Source organism: Lipophrys pholis, assembly GCF_963383615.2.
Source record: "Lipophrys pholis genome assembly, chromosome: 7".
Lineage (NCBI taxonomy): Eukaryota > Metazoa > Chordata > Actinopteri > Blenniiformes > Blenniidae > Lipophrys > Lipophrys pholis.
In genome coordinates, this window is record NC_137638.1 from 16,172,644 (window position 1) to 16,195,012 (window position 22,369).

Sequence of the window (22,369 nt, forward strand, 5' to 3'; positions counted from 1 at the left end):
GTGTTCCTGTCCTGTGACTCTGTAACCATTAACGTCGAAATGACAGCTGTTCCAGTGACACATAGTCACATGAGCAGACATGAATAGGTACACTCCTATTTGATTTCCACACAGACTTCCCATGCTTTGATCCTGAAGACAAAATGATGAACTGAGGCACCGACTCATCAGAAGTCATTATTTGTGATTTTCCTATTTTTAATTTTATCATCAATCTCCAACAGGACGATTGTGCAACCTAAGTTATTCACCTAATTATATCATTCAGAGCAAACTACATATTAGAATTATTAAATGTCATGATATTGTCATACATGGTTATTAAAAAGGCATGTCTACTTGTTTTGTGAATAGGTTGGGGATAGGCACAGACACACAGTATTCCAACTCTGTTTCAAAACATATGGATAACCAATGTATACGTATAAAATGTAAATTCAGTTTGCAGTAACTCAAATACATAGATGAGCTTAGTTTAGGTCATCGTTACTGCACTCTGCATGAGATTCGCTATTTTCCAAACCATCCAGCATCTGATACAACTATTTTGGAAAAAACCTACGAGAGACTGGATACAACACAAGCTTAAGTTATGTCAGTGATGTTTCCTTGTTTGTAAGTAGGGGAAGTCTGTTTTCCTGTGTGGCGAACCCTAATGCTTATGAGGCTGCTCAGTGAGGGTCCAGACTTCCTCTCTCTTTTGTGTTGTTAAACTTTCTTCTGTCTTTGCTGCTCCACAGCAAAAACACATGCTAATATTGTCACTTTGTAGAGTTAAATCAACAATTCTAAAAAGGAAAATTAGTGAATATTGTGTAAGAATAAAGGCTGAAAACAAAAACAACATTAATTCTTTGTTTTTATTCATGTGGTGCTATTTATACTAATACAGGGATCACTCCATATTAATAATGAATCATTATATTCATTTGCATCAATGACAGTCATAGTAATTTTGTGATATTTGTGATCATTTGGAAAATGTCTTTCTTTGAGCATAAATAGTCATTTCTAACTGATTTGCCATGTGAAAGCAAGCTTGAAAGTTAAGACAGAAATTGACACTGGCCGTGTCAAAGTAATTCTCACTTACTCATTTATTTTCCACATTAAAAAAAAAAACACACTATACTCAATTGCAAAATATAAAGATTTGAAGAGCCACAGATAAACCAAAAAGCATGCTCTATGATGATCACTAAATGAGATGGAGAGGGGCAAAAAATACCAATAACTTTTTCTATCTGCAACCACAGAGTCAAACTGTAGGTGGAATGTATTTACATCGCTACAAAGATGTGTAAACAAAAAACTAAAGCCCGCTGTTAAAATGACATGTGTTTTGGTTAGTTGTTTTTTTTAACTCTGCAGTTTCCAGGTGTTTTGGAGACTCATCATCATCATCACTTCTTTCCCGCTCTGCATCCAGACAACAAGCCGCTGGGACGACATCCAGTGTGGCCTCATTCAGATCATTGAGGAACGGTGTGTGAACAGCTTCGTCTCCCATCGTGCTCATTGAACAGCTATGAGTGCGCTGAGACCCCTGGTTTTGAAGTCTGTAACATTTGATCCATGGGAAACCCTTGTGCACAATGATGCTGGTGAACAATGTGGCCCCAGTTCTGTTGGTCCCCAGAGGGCCACTGTAGACTTCGGATCTTATAACCTGTCCTGGATACATCTCCCCCCTGGGAGTGGACCACTCCCATCTGAAACTACCAGCCTCTTAGAGCAGCCAGATACAGTTAAAGTTACACACACTAATGTTGAGATTGAGGGGATGTGTTTGGATATAAAATGTGCTTGTTTGTAAATGAGAAGAGAGTGTGTGTGTGTGGGTGTGTGTGTGTGTGTGTGTTGCCACGATTACTGAAAGTTTACGGAGTTTATTAAAATCTTCAGGTGGCGAAGGGATCCAAACAGTGTCATCTAAAGCGTTTATATACACAGGGGAAGACAAAGGTGAAACATACTGACAACAATTAGATGGACAGGCGAGTATCAAAATAAATCAGGAAGAGATAAAAACAGGCAAGACTTGACTAAGGCACAGAAGGAGACTTGGCAGATCTAATTCACCCGTCAGTCCAGATTGTTTTTATTCAACGTGTGAATGTTTGTTTTAATCTTTTTTTCTCATCTTTCATCCCTGCCAAAGACATGATATCACTGTAAAACACATGCCACCTACAGCCAACAATGAATCAACAGACTGTCGGGGAGCAATAAGATGAACTCATTCTGTTGCACATTCTTTCAGTAATCTGTTTCACAGTGCTGAAACCAGATTGACGATCAGACGATTTAGGCTAAACTGTTTGAGAAGCAGAATCTCCCAAATCAAGGAGATTTGTGTAATTCGACACACAATCCATTTGACTTGCACAATATCGACTTGTTATCTAATTTATTTCTCAATAAAATGTATGTAATAATCATCATAAACTATCTCTTAAATAATCGTTTATTGTAGGATAACTATACTTCTGGGGTTTTAACGCTCCACTCAGTTTGAGTGTAGTGGCCTCATCTAATCCAATTTGATTTGAAATGTGCCAAACAAGTTGAAAGATAGCATAATAATCAAAATAATAAAGAGTGCTCAAAAAGTGCAAAACAATCTGGCGATCTTATGAAAATGCTGACTTTTTTTTCCCCCCTACAACCTGAAACGTCATTCAAAAACCATGAAATATATGAAATCCTACCTGCCTCATTTTTTTTTCTAAAAATCTAAACTTGGAAACTTTAACACTATTGGGGCAGGTTTAATACAGTTGTGGCTCATAAGCTGTATGTGTGACACCCTGCTTTAATGATTACTGGAAGTAAAAAGCACATGTAGCTGTATGACTGTGATCATCTAAGGAAGATGCTCTACGACCAGACTGTTTGCAGTCCTTTCAAAAGAGCTGCAATAAAGTACTAATTTATACAAGCAGTGTTGTGCAGGGATATAATGGTTGACAGTCTTGCTTGAATATCCCTGTTTGAGTTGTTGGATGACAGGAGATGGTTGGACATATGCAAACAGAAGCAACTCTTCTTTTGAAGTCACAAAAACCTCACAGTAACACATTCCATGTTGCTCTCAGGATAACTCGTCAAGTTTACGAGTAATAAAGATAAATAAATAAATAAACAAAGGTGTAGCGACAAAGTACCAGAGCTCCTTTTCACTTCAGGCAACAGCTCCAGGTAATGTTACTGCCAATTAATAGTATTAAGTAACAAACACACTGAATCAGACGAGACCCATGTTTACATTTTTCTGTTTTACCTGTTTTCTCAGTTTGGTGTATTTACGGTACAAACCTATGATATTGGTATCTTTTGTTTATTTCGAACATGTAAAAAAAACAACAACATGATTCTTGTTTTGTTTTTGTTCTTCAGTTTACAACATTTGCTTTGAGGCCGACCCCATCAGCCGATTCTCTTGGTTTGCCCTCTGAAGACAAAGGAGTCTGTTGTGTTTTGTTACTTGTGGGGATAGCTGTGCGACGGATGTTGTGTGGGTCACTGCGGTGAGGGGTGAGGAATGGTGGGGTGCTGATGTAAATCTTTCCAGATGAGCCGAGGTTTAATGATTTGAACACCAGAGACTCAGATTTGGTGGCACACGCACGCACAAACGCATGCATGCATGCTCACACACACAAGCACACTATACTCAAGGATGATTGTGCAATATTTCTATGAAAATCATCTGTATTCATTAGAAAAATCCTGTTCACTGGAAAACTAAGTCATCCATTGGCACACACAGTTTAGTAAAGTAGAAACGTGGCCACATTAGGCAATTCAACACTCAATGTCAATGGTTACTGCCGGCCACAGACATGAACAAACTCCTTTCACAAAATGTTATGCCCAACACTTGTTCTTCCATCAGTGTAATTTGTTTCAAGTGTTTCATTTTTATCACCTACTAAGAGGGACTGAGTGTTTCTTGCGATACAGAATGTTTTGATAGGCAGGACAGACTGTACTACTAAAAAACATCCCTTTACATGACCATAATCATCCCCCTGAAACAGTGAGGCACACATGGTAAAGGATGGTAAAGAGATGTTGATGTGAAAAGTTGTCCATTCATTCGCCATTTCCACTCAAGAATTTTAGATTGAAATCAAAAAACAGAACAAAATTTTATATATTTTGGTTTTGTAAAATCCCTTAGAAATGCGGTTTTCTCCAACCTGGTTGCAGAGAGCTGGAGCCAATGGTGGCAGCCCATCTCCAGGGAAAGAAATCTGCCAGAAATATTAATTGTTTTCATATATTAGCCTTGCTGTATGACACCATTGTTATAATGGACCTGCTCCACATCATAGTTGGCTCAGAGACCCGTTATCACCCAGGTGTATCACACAAGACCACCAGCATTGGCTGGAATTGAGGTCTTTGTTGACAGTAAAAGAACACTTGCTAACAAAACACTTCTTCCTTGGTTTGAATACTTCAAGGGGAGGATTGTACTTTTGCTTTGTTATTTTGAACAAACATTATGGAGTAAAAAGAACAAAGAACTCCTTTCTGGTTTCACTCAGAACACTTTGCTCCAAAAGCCTTGACTGAAGTCTCACCAGCTTTGACAACCTGAATCCCAGCACAGACGTTTTCCTTTGTCACACCGACTTTTACTGGAAAGCATCGACGCTTTGGATCTGAAATATTTGGTAAGTCTTTCTATATCATCCACCACTGCTGTAAGTGTTACTCTTGTGGTATTGCACTAAAGCTTCTTTTATTTATCTATTTTATCTTCTGTATAAACAAAATCATATAGGGAAAGGTATTCCCCCGGACCCCCAAATATTTTCTGCTGCTACACCATTCCTGAATTACTCTGGTAATTCTGCTCCATTCCTTGGAAACCACTGCCCTATTATAATGAACTACACATCGGATAATGAATCCAATGTAATACTGACGTACAACACCAGACTCAGGCAGTGATTAAAAATGTGGAGAGTGCTTCTGAGGCCCATGGGACAACACATGGAGAACACCAGCACAATTCAGATTCACTGATGATTACCTTCCTGGAAGGTTGATCATTTCATTAATGATCATGTGCTGGTTCTTGCAGCCGAGTCAAGTGAAGAAGAATGACTTAACTGTTTGAAGCATGTGCACCTTTTTGCAAAAGTTTTTTTATTAACAAACTAACAAGCTAGAACAAACTATCCCACCATAATCTTATCAGTATTACTGTGATGTCACTTGTGTTGCTGTGATCAAAGCAGTGACAGCTTATTGTCTAATTCAAAGGGTCTGCCCACATGTTCTAAAAATAACACATAGACTTTAGGATGCTTTCTTATATCAAAGCATACACAGAGAAAATGAATAGTTCACTGGTAATAAGCTTGTCGATATCCAAAATGCATTTCTCCTGAACTTATTTCTTTGGCCATCCCTCGTTGTAGTGGTCTCGTCTCAAAGATAAGCTACACACAGTCAACGTCTGGGCAGGGGAGCCATTCTGTGTTGAGTTTGCACCATCTCTCTATCCATGCAAACTTTATTCCTCCCAGGACTCTGGTTTCCTCCCACAGCTAAAGCATACATTTGAAACAAATTGAAATTGGAAATCCTATATTGCCAATAGGTGTGATTGAGAATGAGTGTCACTGCCCGTGTCTCTGGTGATCTATCCAGGGTGTATTCACCCTGTCTTCTTCACTTATATCTCCTGTGACCCTCATTTAAATGAAGCGGTTTAGAAGATGCATGAATGATTGAATGACCTGAGTTCTTCAAATTCCTCAAACAATCTGCTATTCTAAATGCTCCAAACTAAGCAAAACCAAACTCCTGCATACTGAACAATTTGCAGTAACATGAGAGACATGCAGCTTTTTCAGCTACTGTCAATAAAAGTCCACCATTGGCGGAATTATTTTCAAATTCTTGGAGCAACAGAGAGTCGGAGAGGTTATATAATTTCAGTGTGGTCATATAAAGAATGAGACAATCTGTGTGAGTTTGTGTGTGTGTTTTGAGCGTGCACATGTCCTAACGGCTGAAACATTTCACAACACTGTTGCCATACATAGATTCCCTCGCAATGAGTCAGAAGGGATGCCTCGAGCTTTTCTCCTCTCCCCTTTGAACTTCTTCAGCCCGTTGTCACACACATTGCCATACATCATTTTGCACTACTTTTGTAAATACTTTTGTTTGTACTTCCCAGTTTTGGTTTTCAACATTTAATACTTAATATTCCATCGTTTCCACAGTTTTGTATTTTACTCTTGTGGTTTGATTGCTGTCACTGGGGTTTCTGTTTGACATTTCACTGCTGCTCACACTGTGTTTTAACATTGCTACAGAGTGACAATAAAGTGCTATTCTATTCTATTCTATCTTCTTAGTATAAATCCCATGACACAGGCCAAACCAAATCCTTGAACTGTGCAGCCAAAATACATTTCTTATCGGCCTTACCTTTCCTGTGAAAAGCCATGTAGCCATTATGTTTAATGTGTCACAGTTGCATGGTGAGTCAGCTCGCTGGCTACCAAACACGTCCCACTGCTTGCACACACTTGTTTCTTTCATAATGCCAAGTTGAGCACCAATCTTGCTTCTGGCACTTGGTCAATATTTACCTTCTCTGTTTAGCTCAACACGAAAAACTTATTTTTTCCAATGGGAGAAAACACAGCCAAGTGGACTTTGTAAGCAGTGCAATATGTTCAAATGGAACAAAAAAGTTAAACCAAAACTGACTAGTGGAAGTGTGTAGATAAAAACAAGGCATGAATGGGTAATCTGCTTCTATATTTATTGATGGATGGCGCTTTTTTCTTTTCCTGCGTATAGACCCACTCTGCAGGAATCTGGATGTATCAGGATGAAGCCACCAAGCGTGAAAACCTATTTGAAAGGGACAGAGTGAAAACAAGAAGGTCCTTTCTCTGTTTCCTGCTTTGGAAAGCTCATTATTCACGAAACCCCCCTTTCTGTTGTAAAAGCACTCCCTCTCTGTACCCTTACTTTCTTTTTTTCTTCTTCTTCTTCTTCTTCAGCCCCCCCTCCTCCCCTCCATTTCCTCACCTCCTCAGAAACTCATGCTGGGCTAGTCACTAGTTTCTCTCTCCTGCTGTGGCACCGCCTCCTGTCTCTCACTGGCTCATTCACGGCCTCGTCCCCCTCCGACCACTGTTGCTCCTTTCCTTTCCTTCTCTCCTGCTCCTCATTGCTGGCTGTTCACGGCAGCCAGCGCAAAGCCAAAGAGCGCATCTGTCCTCCTCGCACTGCTCAAGCTGTTAAAGAACAAAACTTACACCCTGAAAGATCCTCAGGCGTTACTCCAAAGGAGGGCTTCTCTTCTCATCGAGGCTCAAGGTACAGAATCAACTTCAATTTCTGTTGGTTTTTGCAATGCATTGGATCATTTGACCAGTGTGTGTGTTTGTCTGTGTGTGTGTGTGTGTGTGTGTGTGTGTGTGTGTGTGTGTGTGTGTGTGTGTGTGTGTGTGTGTGTGTGTGTGTGTGTGTGTGTGTGTGTGTGTGTGAGAGAGAGAGAGTGTGTGTGTTTGTGCGTGACGAAATCTGGAAATCTGATTTCCAACCCAAACTGTACACGTGTGTGTTGCAGAGAAAATGTTCAGTGCTTCGCAGCTGTGAGCAACACATACTGGTCTCACTCAGGAAGAAGCTTTTATTGCCAGAATCATTGAAGTACTGTGTGTTGGTGGTGTTCATGTGTAATTGAGAAGATTTTTTTTTATTATTTTTTTTCTAAATTAGCAAAAAATTCTCACCAGATGCTTAACGTTTAGATATGCAGGGTATATATTTAAAAAAAAAAGTTTTACAATCAAAAGATAATGAATTGACCCGTTTCATTTCATGACCTGTCTGATTGAATTGGGAGTGTTTTTGGTATTTTCCTTGTGTATTTGTTTTGTTTGACTAACAAAACGTTTTTCTCCCTCTCAACCAGGAAGGTTTTAACGTTCAGACCAAAGAAGAAGTGTGACAGAGAGTATTGAAAACTTGGGAGTCAAGTTTCTGCAAGTTTGTAATTGTTGTGAGGAGGGAGCGCAGCTATGACTCAAAGCAATGGGGAGAACCCGCAGAGGACTCAGATGGGTCTCCACCGGGTCCGCGACAGGATCCAGGCTCGATCTCTGCAGGCCAGGAAGCAAGTGCAGAGCATCACCAAGGACGATATGAAGGGATTCTTCATTAAAAACGCCTTTGTGATCCTCACCATTATTGCTGTCATTATTGGTAAGTGTGGAGGTCTTCTTGGGAATTGTTTGTATTTCAGACCCTGTATGGACACGAATCTCTTAAAAGTCAGGTGCTTTATTTCAGATGTGATGTTATTGTAGGTACCATTCAGCTTGATTGAAATCTTTAATAAGCAATTCAACATACTTTCTGTGTCACCCCTAAAAATCCTACCCTCTGTGGCGGCCAAAAGCAAGCTAACACAATTCACCAGATGGGAAAACAGAAGAGCCTGAAGTGAGCAGCCTGGCCTTCGCCTGGCACTTCGGCTGACCTCTGACCTGTTACCATTAACCTCTAAATCTTACTCAGCAGGAAGAGGCCAGGCCCACCTACTAAATGCACTTGTGCAGCCCCGCTGAAGTTACACAACGCCATGAAAAAAAAAGATTAAATCGGGATATTTTTTAACTTCAGGCTACTAAATACAGCACCGGGACCTGTTGGTGGGTCAGTTGGATGAAGAGTGTTTAATGATACCGACGGAAAGAAATTACACATATTTTATGCCCAAATGCAAATCTAAAAATAAACTAAGATCGGCGTAATGGTCATTGCACAAATCATTTAGGTTGAACCCTCTACCCTCTATACCAGCAGTTGTTCATGTTTACACCTCATGCTGTATGTCAGATGCCTCTTACTCTAAAGCTCCACCTTCCCTGTGACTCTTTATGTTTCTCCAAAGTATTTCTATAGTATTATTACATCATACACATGCTGAATTGTCACTACAGGGTCTTGTCTCCTGATGTCTGGGATAAAGTTTGTGTGTTATGTCCTCCTCTCCACACTACAGGTATCGCCCTGGGCTTTTCCCTGCGGCCCTACAGAATGTCCTATCGTGAAATAAAGTTCTTCTCTTTCCCTGGAGAACTGCTCATGAGGATGCTTCAGATGCTGGTGTTGCCTCTGCTGGTTTCAAGTCTCATCACAGGTATTCACAGCGTCACACTTCAAAGTGCAATCCAAAGCATGGTTCATTTGTTAAAATCATATTTTGTGTGGTGCTGTTTTGTCTCAAACTCAGATTTTTTCAGTGAGAATTGGACACACTTAGTCAACCCTCATGTGAAAGAAAACAATTTATTCATAATGCTTCGAAATTCACATGACTCGGCCTGCACACAGCACTCCCACTTACTCGTCACGGTAGTTCTTCAAAAGGAGTTGTCATTGCCTTTCTGCATTTCATATGATCAAATATCTAAAATTAGCCCTTGCTTCATATTGTCAGTTGTTGCTTGTTTTGTTCTAATTTTACATCAGAACACACACACACACACACACACACACACACACACACACACACACACACACACACACACACACACACACACACACACACACACACACACACCGTTGTTGCAGCTCCCAAAACATTGTCTTTTACCCACACATCTGCTGGACATCTGTATGTGTCTATGTTTGCTCCACATGGCTCCATGGCTCTCTTCACCTTTTGTGAAATAGTAGCCTCTGAAGAAATAACCCCTTGCTAAATAAAGTCTACTTCACTATCACCTGACACAGTGTCTCAAGTATCTGGGAGTAGAAGTGCGAAAACCTTTTTTTTTTTTTTTAATACAACTCCTACAATAGTTGTTCATAAAGCAACTTTGATAAGTGTGCGCTGTATAAATGAAAAACATTCCCGATACTTCATTAAAAATATATTTATTTATCTTTTAAATTTGGCTCCATTGATTATCAATGAGCCAGCTGTTCACACAGTGTTAGTTTTATTTTTTTTGAAGTCATGCAGCAGGTTAAAATGACCCTGTGGGCCAGAGAGACAGAGAGTTGCAGTTTAATTGACAAATCTCGACCACATGTGTCACCCGTTGGGTAATGGTAGTGAATTACACAAGGACCAAAGTAGCTCAAGTGAAATACTATAGAACTTGTGAAGTGTTTGTTTTTGATCCAGTATATCTGGAAGTGAGTTACGTTCACAAAGACAAAAACACGACACTGGAGGTTTCCAGTTGATAATCCAAGGTCAGACGCACAAGTATCGTTCCTTCTGGAGCCAAATCAGTTTGTTATTGATTGCAGTCTTGCCTTGTTGGGATTGTTTAGGTGCATGCAGAGAACATGTGAGTTTCTTAAAACGGGGATCAGCAGTGCTGGAAATGTCCAGTCCCTTAGCAATGACTGACGGGGAAAGAGGCCATTCTCCTGAAGGGATGACAGGGACGTGTTGTCTGATAATGACCCGCTTTGTGCTGCGGTTGGACGTAGCGTCAGCATCCTCTGACATCATGTCACATGACCACAGCTACAGCATGTGGAAATCAACAAAGTGCGTTTCTGTTAGTCAAGAGTCGACTGTGTACAGTATCTGCCCTTAAGCAGGTTGTTAAATGCTAGGTTGTTTGCTGTGGACTTGACAAGATGAGAAAAAGCCAACTACTACATTACCACAAGCTCTATATTTTTATATTGATTTTTCTACACCTTAGTAAAAGAGAGAAATAACCATCAATTAAAGTAAAAAAAACAAAACAGCATCTAACAGCAATTTAACTCTGCAGCTTCATTAAAAAGCATATGCACTGTACTTGGTCGAGCACAAAGCTGTGATCGTTACATGATTGTTTGATGTAAAGCGTGGTGAACTTTCACCGCCATAGTAAATAATTTTCTGTGAATGGCATCATCTCCATCTATAAAGCATCTCTATTGTTTCTGATCCAACTCAAAAAAACATTTTTGTGAGATTATCTTTTTTGTGTTTTGCTTCTGTGAGAGATAAAAATGACCAATAACATGTTACAAGCAGAAGGTCAAACCTACTGCCCAAATAAGCCAGTTTGCTGCAGCATAATATGCTTTCTGAGTTCTGTCGAGGTATTAAAGTGACAACAGAATTTTAACTTCACTGCGGCAGTACAATCCAAAACAAGTTGGAAGTCATAGTAACAGTAGCAATAAAAAGTGTTGTGCTATTCTGTGTAAAAAGCACACAGATGTATAATGCTGGTACATGCGCTAGAAAAGATTTTTCCATTTTGAAAACAGCAACTGAAATTCTTATTAGATACAGCTGAAGCACAGTTTTCACCTTTTCCAGATTTTCTGCTAAAATGAATACCACTGTTCTATTACATTTGAGTGTTTTTCTCCGTAAGAATTCAAAAAAGGATCTTCAAATAAGAAAAAAAAACAGTTTGACAAACTTAGCTGGGTGTTTATCTGCGTAGGAAACACTGTGGCACTGGCTGCTTCTCCTGACTTTCCCATGTTATCCTGTGGCCCTCAGCCTTAATGTAATTGTGGTAAGTGCTATATACTGAGCCTTACATACCTGACATTGAGTCTATCATGTTTTAGAGGATGAGAGCATCACAGCTGAGTTCCTATGACTTGTTTTCTACGAACACGTGGCCCCATTTGCAAAATGACTGTCATGCTCCCAAGACTGAATAGAGCTTCTGTTTGAAATCAGTGGCCCTGGGTGGAAAGGACTTTCCTTTCAAGTGACGGGTTCTAAAAGTGAAATTGAATTAACAGAAAACTTGCGGAGACTCCAGGGGAGCCTTGAAAGGTAGATTGAATACAGGAAAGTAAAGAATTACAGAAAGCAAGGCCATCAGTAGGGCAGACAGGAGCCCAGAGGATCAAGGATTATGAAAAGAGGGGTTTAGTGAGAAGGAGAGAGTACAAATAACTCTGAGGTTCACAATATCTTTGTTACCCTTATTGCATGAGTTCAATCTCTCACAGAAAAATGCTTCAATCGGACCATTTACATGCCTTAAAGTCTATATCTCCTTCTGGCATTTCATTGTGAAGACTGAGAGTCCGCCCCTGTGTATTTATAGAGCAGTCAGGCGGGACTAGACGGGGGAAGTAGGCGGTAAAAGAGGAAAAGGATGGAATTAGAAGAGGTGACCCCAAGGCAAGTTTTAATGACCTTTTGGGGAAGGGAGATTTCAATTTCAAGTCAAATTTAGAAGGGTCAGCATGTCCAGGTGGCTCTATATCTTTCAAACATGTAAACTCTTACTCAAGACCTCCTACCATAACATTTCATTAAAATACGGAACAGTGACTTAGAGATATTGATTTTACATAATAGCATGTCAGCAAATAAAAAGAATATACACCCGCAGAATTATTTTCTTAATTCAAAACACAAACTTTTTTCATATTAGAAAACATTACAAAATGTTGACATTGTTAAAATATAGTCCGATAATGCATGAAAAATGCGCCACACATCTTCAGTTAGATTGCATTTTTAAGGACACTGGAGTGGATATGAAATACTTGCTTCAGTAAATACAGTCAATGGAACACCTCCAAAATTATTTGCAATCCATTTAAATTATAATTATTTTCTTTAAATCAAGTTGCCAATCAATCAACCGATCAGGTCATGTGTCCCATCTTCTAAACCTCTTTTTGCAACTGAGGGTCACGGGGCCAGCTAACTATAGGTGACAGCTAACTATAACTATAGACCTCAGGGTACACCCTGGACAAGTTGTCAGTCCAATGCAAGACAAACACAAAGAGACAGAAAACCAGACGCACCTCCTCAAATACAAGGTTTTGGACTATGTTTAAAAAAAAAAACAGTGGAGCAGAAGAATGCAAAAGCTGAAAAATTCCACGCAGAAAAGCTAAGAAGCCAAACATGGATTTGAACCAGGTGTTCTCTCGCTGTGAGGCGGGTATTCTAACCACTACGCAGCTTATAAGGGTAGATGTTTCAGAAAAGGGATGGTCAAAGCATAAGAGAAGGGCATTCTGCTTGTGTCCTGTGTTTCAACTTTCCCCCCCAAAGTGGGCCTGCTTGTGTTTGATGAACATTCCCCGAAAGAGAAAGAAAGTCATTCTCCTTGTTCTCCTTCAATCTCTGTTCTTTCACTCTTTTGAAAAGATGGGATCGGTGAGGCTGCATCCGTTGTTGCCTGGACAACAGGCTGGAGATCATTGTGTGCATGTGGGGCTGACTAAGTCAACAAGTTTTCCCAGGGTTGTCAGAAAGGAAACGGGCGGAAAGCAGGAGAGAGGGGGTGATGGTGGCACTGAAAAAGGATTGCGGCAATAAGATCAGTGTTCGTGGAAAAAAAAAAGATGAGGGAGGTGAGCTGTAGGGTGAGAGAAGAGGAGAGGAGGAGAGGGACAAAGGTAATAATAAGGGGCTCCCTGAGACATGGGGGTAGAGGCAAAGAATTTGGGAGAAGAGAATGAGGGAGGGAATGAGAACAAGGGGATGAAGAGGATAAAAAAAACAGGATAAAGGCCTAAGTCCTCAGCAGTTTGAGACAAGAGGACCAAAGAGGGCCATAGCAGGGGCAGTGAGCACCAGAACGTACAGTTGCACACATTGTAAGGATACTCATCAACAAAGTGTATGCCTGAGCCCTCTAAAATGTGATAATAAATCTTGGTTCTGAATTTCTCACTTCCTTGTGAGCAGTTAAAATGTAATCATTAAAAAGCCTGTGTCCCAAAGATGTCATAATCTGTGCTCTGAATCAGTGAGAATACTCCTGAAAACAATCCAGTTACGTAAATGCTTAAACCCAGTACTATCTATGTGCTGCATTGCAATTGTCAACATAATTACCTAAGTTGAGTAACTTGGCAGACATTGCTGGATAAAGTGCCAGATACAGTTAGATTTTGCTCAAACGGGTTGGTAAATACTGATCAGGGAAATGTTTCTCTCATGTACCATTTACTATTAGTAAATCATATTTGAAAAGTGGTCAAACGTTATGGAGTCTGACTGCAGTGAGTTGGCAGTTCTCGGCTCTCCACAAACAGCTTCTTCACACAGTTTATCTGTTTCTAAATGTTATCATAGATAGGAGTATGACTCAGTGAGGCAACCGTTTGGTTCGGTTCTGGTTCTCAGCTCAATCAGTTTGCAGGAGGAAAACCCAGCTCAGTAGAAAACTCTTAAAGTAGCCAGTGTTAAACTTCATAATTGACCCGAGAGTTACTGATGCTCACTGAAAGAGCTAATGATGAGTCTCAGACCAACAGTTTTACGGTTGAATCACAAACTTCAGTTCTCCAAAGATTAGGTCTGTTAACGAAATTTTGAGTCTAATTTTCCACCTGGTAGAATTTATGGCTGAGAAGACCTGTGCACATTAGTTACAAAGGCTTTAGTCATCACACTGGATGGTTAAAAATCAGCCAAAATCTAACATTGACTTTATAACCGAGTTGAAGTTCAATGTCTAAGGATCACACTCACTCACACACACACACACACACACACACACACACACACACACACACACACACACACACACACACACACACACACACACACACACACACACACACACACACACACACACACACACACACACACACACACACACACACACACACACGCAGTATATCTGAAAGAGACATACGTCTTCTCCCACCACACAAAGCCTGCTTTTCCTTGTACGGATCCGAAATGAAGATAATGGCCATAATGGGACCTGACACCGTGAAAATATAGCACCACTGTCACTTTCATGCCTATTGAGGCAGCTTGTCTGTTTCTAAACCCAAGTTGTCTGAACGGCTGTTTTGCTTTCTGCCACCATGAGTCCACCAGAGTATGTTTAATGCTGTTAAGCGGTGGAAGATGGTGGAGCGTCCAGGCTCTGGGACTCCTTCTCTGTTATTGACTAGCAATAAACAGTTTTCTCCAACATCAGTGCTTCACTGAAAAACCACACTTTCCAAAACAATTTCTTTTTAAATCACAAATTGATTAGTGGTTTTTAATAGGTTGCGTGTAAATTGATAGTATCTGACCTTTCTGCCAGTCACAGGAAGAAGTGAAGCTTTTACTTGTAACTGGAGCTTCACATTTGCCCTGATTCTTGCTGCAACATATATATTTTTCTCTCCATAGAAAGTCACTCTATGCTGTCTTGTCCCAGCTACTCTGAATGCTTTCCTGTTCACGCCATGTAGTAGACAGAGGTACACATCTTTCTTGTTTATTTTTACCCATTACTCAAACATGGACCTTAACTGTAGCTGACATCTCTGTTCTCTGTGTTCACAACAAACAAACGTCAGTACACATAACTCTACTTTGCACAACGTAATCTGTCAACTAGGAAAAGCCCCACGTGACCAGTGGAGACATTTCAGGTAGCTTTTGAAGAGTTCATCCAGCCATAAATTTAAAAAGTTATCCACAAATGAATGTACAATATGTTAACAGATCTGGCATGTCAGATCTTCCCCTGGGTGCGTTGCACAGTTAGGTGTTGTTTTTCGGCCGGTAAAGGTCAGAGTCAGATTGTGTTTCCTGCTCTTTGTTGTCACAGATAGTAATTCAGATAATCCAGATGGGTGTATCCCACATATAATTACTGTACATCACCTTTTCCCTGGATGACTGTATGCCTAGAGAGACAGAGGTTACTGACACATCAATACAAACACTGAGGTCATTGGGCAGCAATATCCAAGATGAATGTTCATATAGACAAGAAAAGTAGGGACACTGTATTTTCAAAGTGCGTTTAGACTTCAGTGTGTTCATAATATATATATATATATATATATATATATATATATATATATATATATATATATATATATATATATATATATATATTTTTTTTTTTTTTTTGAAATTAAGTTATGTTATGCAGCATCTTTGGTTCTTTCCACCTAAAACCAATTGTATACACGCATTTCTTTAATACAAATATTATAAATATTGATTGTTTGAATTGTTTTGAACTGTGTTAGGCAGGAAAATAAATAAATGCTTGACACAGAAATAGTTTATTGCCTGGTAATAGGTCTAATGTACACAATCCCCAGAGGGGCTGTACTGATGTATGTTCGTTGGCTGTGTGCAATCTGTCCTCAGGGATGGCATCGCTGGACAGCCGAGCTTCTGGTAAAATGGGCCTGCGGGCAGTCGTCTACTACACCACAACGACCGTCATTGCTGTGTTCATCGGTATCGTCATGGTGCTCATCATTCACCCGGGAAAAGGAACAAAAGATCAGTTCACCAAACAGCAGCAAATAGAGCAGGTCAGCGCTGCTGATGCCTTTCTGGATCTTATCAGGTATACTCCCAAGAACCATGTGGTTTCTCTTCCATCAACAAAAAAGAAAAAGCTCTGACTCACTGACTGGTCCACTTTTGATCCTGATCAAACCTGACCCTGTTTGTGGTCATTCAATGTAGGAGATGGATTTGAAAGTTTGTGCGCTCCTGAATGTGTAGATTATTTCAAAAGGCCTCAGAAAAGCAGTGCAAGAATTTGTATTTATTCATTTGCTGACATGCATTTCTAACTCGTAAGAACAAAGTAATTGAATAACTGATCAAAATGTGGTCCTTTTTTCTTTTCTTTTTTTTTTGCTCTAGAAACATGTTTCCTCCTAACATCGTAGAGGCATGCACCAAACAGGTACCTCTCCCACAGCATACTCTCTTCTCTTCATGCCGCTCTCACCTCTGATAATATTTGTGGCTTGTTCTCTGACTTCCAACACTTATAGAAAACACATCATTGTTAAAGTTAAAGACCCAGCAGCTGGTCATGATGAAGTCAAGCCAAAGATAAACGAACATAAATGGCTATTCCACATCTCATTGATAACATTCCGACAGCTATGGATAAATATATCTTGGATTTATCGACAGCATTTGATAGTCAACCATAAAATTCTCATCAAAACTTCACAAATATGTTTTACTTTGTTTTTCTGCTTGTTGTTCCTTCATCCTTTGTTATTTTTATTTCCATTATTGTGATTTAGAAATGTTTATTGATGGGGAGGAATTCAAAAAAATGTCTCTCCTGCACTGTTTGATTTAATCTTGTAATTGTGTGGTTTTGAGTTTTTTTTTACGAAAAAAGAAAAAAAAAGGAACAATCTCCATTTTGGGAATTCATTTAATTTTGGAAGTTTAGATATTCCACAAAAATAAGCAAAAACATTTTTTGCTTCAGTGATTCTTTCCTGCTCATGTTTACAACCAACCCATGCAATTTTGATTTAAGGCTCTTATCTTAGTACCGCTGTCGTTTCCCTGTTTCCCAACATTGTCAGGATTTCAGTTGATTTCATTTCAGTAATGTTCATAATGTTATATTTAATAGTCTAGTCGTACCTCCTGTGGGATCACCGCAAAAATGTTACATATTTACAAGATTAAACTATTTCGATTCTGGCTTCAAGGTTTGAATTTCAAGGTCATTGTGACCTCAAAAACCAAATCCATGACTATAATTCAAGAATCAAGATGCTGTTTCTCTCAGAAGTTCTTCCATAGTGGGTTTTACTCTTTTCAATTTTGCGATGTTTAATCACTTCCTATCCTTTTTTGAACAATATTCGTCGATAGTACGACAGCAGGTACCGAAAAGTGGTCACTTTTGTTATGGAAATCATAAATCCGCTATAATTTATCGCTATTTAACAAGGTGTCTCTCATTTCAACTATCCAGTTCAAGACGCAATATGCCAAAAGAATAGTTCACATCACGATGACGGTGAACGACTCAATGGTCACACTCGACGGCAACCAGAGCATAACAAAGGAGGAGCTGATCCCGGTGCCCGGGGCAGTTAATGGGATCAATGCTCTCGGCCTGGTGGTGTTCTCCATGTGTTTCGGTCTGATCATCGGGAGCATGAAGGAGCAGGGTCAACCACTAAAGGACTTTTTTGACTGCCTCAATGAAGCCATTATGAGGCTTGTTGCTATAATAATGTGGTAAGTCACAGAAAGAAAAAAAAACCAACCCCACATTCAATTTAACATGGGTAAAGGTATTAAAGAATGAAATGTACTATAAGTACTATGTCTGTATAACTATCCGTTGATCCACAGGTATGCCCCGATCGGTATCTTGTTCCTGATTGCTGGAAAAATTGTGGAGATGGAGGACATCTCCGCCATGGGTGGGCAGCTGGGAATGTATACAGTGACAGTCGTTTCTGGCTTGCTTGTTCACGCCATCTTTGTCCTGCCAATGCTGTACTTCATCGTCACCAGGAAGAACCCCGTGGTCTTCATCGCTGGGCTGTTGCAGGCACTGATCACTGCCCTTGGAACATCCTCAAGGTATGCTGACTCATGTGATGAAAACAAATAATCACACGAGAAGAGGATATCAAAAGGAAAACACACATTAAATAAACCTTGTTGCTGTTCTTTCAAATATCTTATGTGACATGTCACGATTTATGATTATAAATGCTTTGTTATTATGGCAGAAATTTCATTTTATAGACTTGCTCTCTGTGATTTTGATAATATATATATATTTTGTTCAAATTTTGATTTATTTTTTTTTGTCATGCAATAGTCATACTAACAGTTCAAAGTTTTCAGTGTTTGGTTTGTTGTCTCCATAATGGCGGCAAATGTTCATAAGCTGCAACCTCTGCCTTTCCAATATATTTCCTATTCATCTGTCTTCTCAGTTCAGCCACATTGCCAATCACATTTAAATGTCTGGAGGAAAACAACAAGGTGGACAAACGTGTGACCCGTTTTGTGCTCCCTGTCGGCGCCACCATAAACATGGATGGCACGGCTCTTTATGAAGCTCTGGCGGCCATTTTTATTGCTCAGGTCAATGATTTGGACCTTAACTTCGGACAGATTCTCACCATCAGGTATGTGATACATATGGTACTCGTGTTTTAACTTTTAAAGTGTAAGTATTTACTTTTTATGGCTTAGATCACTATTTCTAGGGCTGAAACACAAATCCTCCCGAGAGGATTTAGTTCAAGAAACTGACTCTTATTGAAATCTGGATTTGCAAGGGATTCGCAGAAAGATATTCCTATTACAGTTTCCTCTCATTATGGCAAGAAACTTAACCCAAGTTAAGCATTTCCAGGCCTCTTATCTGCAAGTACAAACTTCTTTCCAACAGTCTCAGTTTTTGGCAAATGATAGAAAGGGGTCAGTATTGCTGCCAAGGAAAAGAACATAAATTATATTCTTCAGTGGTATCACAAAGGAATATTTAGGAGTTCAATATGAGGACATTTCTACGTCTATAACGTGACTGTTGATAATTGTGTTCATCTTTTCCCATTTTTTTCTTGGAAGTATCACAGCCACAGCAGCCAGTATTGGAGCAGCTGGAATCCCCCAGGCAGGGCTGGTTACAATGGTGATAGTGCTCACGTCTGTCGGCCTGCCGACGGATGATATCTCTCTGATCATCGCTGTCGACTGGTTTCTGTAAGTAAAAACTATGTGCTGATCTAGGTACCTTAATTTAGTTCAAAACAATACACACACACACATCAAATTAAACTTCCTTCCCCCAAATAACACCACTTTATGTTTGAGTGTGCAAACATGAAAGAATTTGGGATTTTATTGTGAAAAAGAAAAGGTTTTTATTCTCAGGAAATCGTAGCGGCATGGTATAAATGTAATGAAATTCCATCCCAGCAGCATTTTTTCGTTGTGCCGTTCACACTCACTGGATTACAGGGCAGCTTCCAGAGACACTCCCATCACATTCCATGTCCCTCCACCCATCTGTTTTTTATTCAGTCAGCAGCCAACCGCTGTGCAAAGCCCCGCTTCCTCCTCTCTACTCACTGTGTTCATTGTGGTTCCCTTTGAGCGATTAAAAATGTATCCCCCAGGTGTCCCCAATGATTTTTCTTTTTTTTTCTTTTTTTTTTTGCAAACACATAGAGGGAAATCTTTGAGCATTTAATTCGGCATGTTTTAACTGAAGTTGATTGATCTTGTTGTGCTTATGTTTCATTTCTTCTGGTTATGTCTTTTCTGTTGTTCTGTTTTCAACGGGCCCTGTCTCTCTCCTCAGGGATCGATTGCGCACCACCACCAACGTCCTCGGAGACTCCATCGGCGCTGGTATAGTGGAACACCTGTCCCGCCATGAGCTGAGGAAAAAGGACCCGGAAGTAGGCAACTCGGTGGTGGAGGAGGCCAACAAGAAGCCGTACCAGCTCATCTGCCAGGAGAACGAGTACGAGAACGAAAAAATTGTCAACAGCGAGACCAAGATGTAAGGCCGTGATATTTGCTCAAAGCTGCGCAATGGTTTCTGAAAGTCAGTGCACTGTTTTGAAGCACATGATCCTTTCTGAATGTTCAATCCGCCATCTCACAAGATTTTAATTTTAAATGAAATGAATCTACAGAGACAATAGAATTCTGCCAAATAAGTTCCACTGGTGTGCGAGGCCTCACTCACCACACACTGCGGACATGAAATGGATCACATTGTTTTTTTGTTTGTTTTTTTCAAGTTTGTGCTGAGATACTTCCTGGTAGTACAATATGCCAAAGGCTGGCAGCTGTTTACGATTAAGAATGAAAGACAAAGCTTCTTGGTCTGTGGTCTGCAGGGCAAGTCCAATTCATCTCAGAACTGTGATGGCTAATCTCAACCACTAGAGGCCAGTGTTGTCGTGAATCCTAAAGTCACACACATTGTCACTGGCTTTAAAGAGGTTACCTTTGCTTTGAGTTCTCAATTCTGTATGTGGAAGAAGTCAGTGAAGTTGAATCTCATCTGAAAAACAGTAGATATCATATATAAAAGGGCTATTCAACATTTGAGTGCAGACACCTGTGAGCCTTCATGTTTTGATGAACATATTTCACCTGAATCAAAGAATGCTGTAAGTTACCTCAACGCTTACATATTAGTGTGCCCGAACTGTCCAAAGCAGCTTCATTTTTTGTCTGTCCAAAAAGCAACTAAAGCTAAAACGTGGGCCTTTGTGTCAAACTTAAAAATGATTATGTTTTGGCAATTCTTAAGCTTTTATTCATAGTTCCTTTTTCCCGCTGAAATTATGTTAACAATCACAGACAAATTCTCTCAGCCTCACACTGACCTGTGAATTGGCTTAGCTGAGAATATAATCTATCATAAGTGGAGATTTTGAGCATTTCAACCAAAAAAAATGCACCAAATGTATGAGCCAAATTTCTGTAGTTTAGTTAAATTATAAGCAAACACAGCGGTACCACACCAACATGGGCATCATATTATAACATTTTGATTACAACATTTACATGTCAACTTCAAGTACCTTTTAATTTTTCTATTTTACATTAAACAAATTAAATGGAAGGTTCGATGTATAATTGTGTTTTGTAGTCTGCTCAGTTCAGTTTCGTTTCAGTCTTTTTTTTCTGCTATCTGCTGTTTTGTTTCAATGTCTAGTTATATGACATATTATAACAAATGTAACATTTACATCGTAATTTCTTTGTATAGAAGAGTCATTTGAATATAGTGTGCATGTATAGAGAATTGTAGATAGAATACGCGTATTAATGTAGATTTCTATTGTGAAAGTTACTTTACTATTGTACATGTGAAGATATTGTAAAAATTGCAATTACCAAACCAATCTAACAATTTGTCTAGTTCTTCTGCAAACCAAACTCTGCAAATGTCAATGACCTTTTTCTTTTTTACTTGAGGAAATGGAGTAATTCCTTTGTTTACAGTTGCTGGTGTCTCTTCAGATATGCTTGAATTCATACATGCACACATGTACAACTGAATAATAGTAGATTTATCTTGCATGAATCTTTTCCAATAAAAAAATAAAAATGGTCATTTTATTCATCATTCTTCAATCGTTTTATCAATCAAAATCAAAACAATGTTCAAATTCTATACTCAGATTTTACAATTTCTTTGATATCTTTGATAAGAATGTCTTAATAATTCTTCTTACACGACAGTGAACATGGTGAAGGCAGATTCCTCTAAGCTATTCATACCTACCTCATGACTAAGTTTTGATTTGGAGGACACAGAAAATCACATTATGTGCTTGATTTTGCTGGCACTGCTCAAATTTCAACAGTCATGCTGATCAGATCAAATACATGTTGAGGTAGTTCAAGACATTGTAGTTAAACATTGTTCAGTCAAATTAGGTTTGTTTTTCTTTTCATCCAATGGGTTTACATCCACCACACTTAATTTCATTGTTCAAATAGATTCAAGTGTCATCCACCGATGGGAGAAGGCAGGATACATCCTGCACATGTCGTAGACAAGAGATGAAAACACACTCTCCCTTACTCGTGAAGATTTAGTCACCAAGTCATAGTTTCTGACTGTGAAGAAAC

At 39.4% G+C, this 22,369-nt stretch overlaps 1 protein-coding gene across 1 annotated transcript; it reads left to right on the top strand.

Annotated features, from left to right (window-relative positions):
* Positions 1-7,095: 7,095 nt before the first annotated feature.
* On the top strand, positions 7,096-21,859 carry LOC308111902 (excitatory amino acid transporter 1-like). Its single transcript, XM_080467019.1, has 10 exons — positions 7,096-7,362; positions 7,964-8,253; positions 9,056-9,193; positions 16,118-16,322; positions 16,628-16,670; positions 17,715-17,983; positions 18,101-18,334; positions 18,697-18,891; positions 19,337-19,471; positions 20,073-21,859. Exons 2-10 carry the CDS (start codon positions 8,070-8,072, stop codon positions 20,278-20,280), a joined length of 1,611 nt encoding a protein of 536 aa, XP_080323145.1. The 5' UTR covers positions 7,096-7,362; positions 7,964-8,069; the 3' UTR covers positions 20,281-21,859.
* Positions 21,860-22,369: the final 510 nt, after the last annotated feature.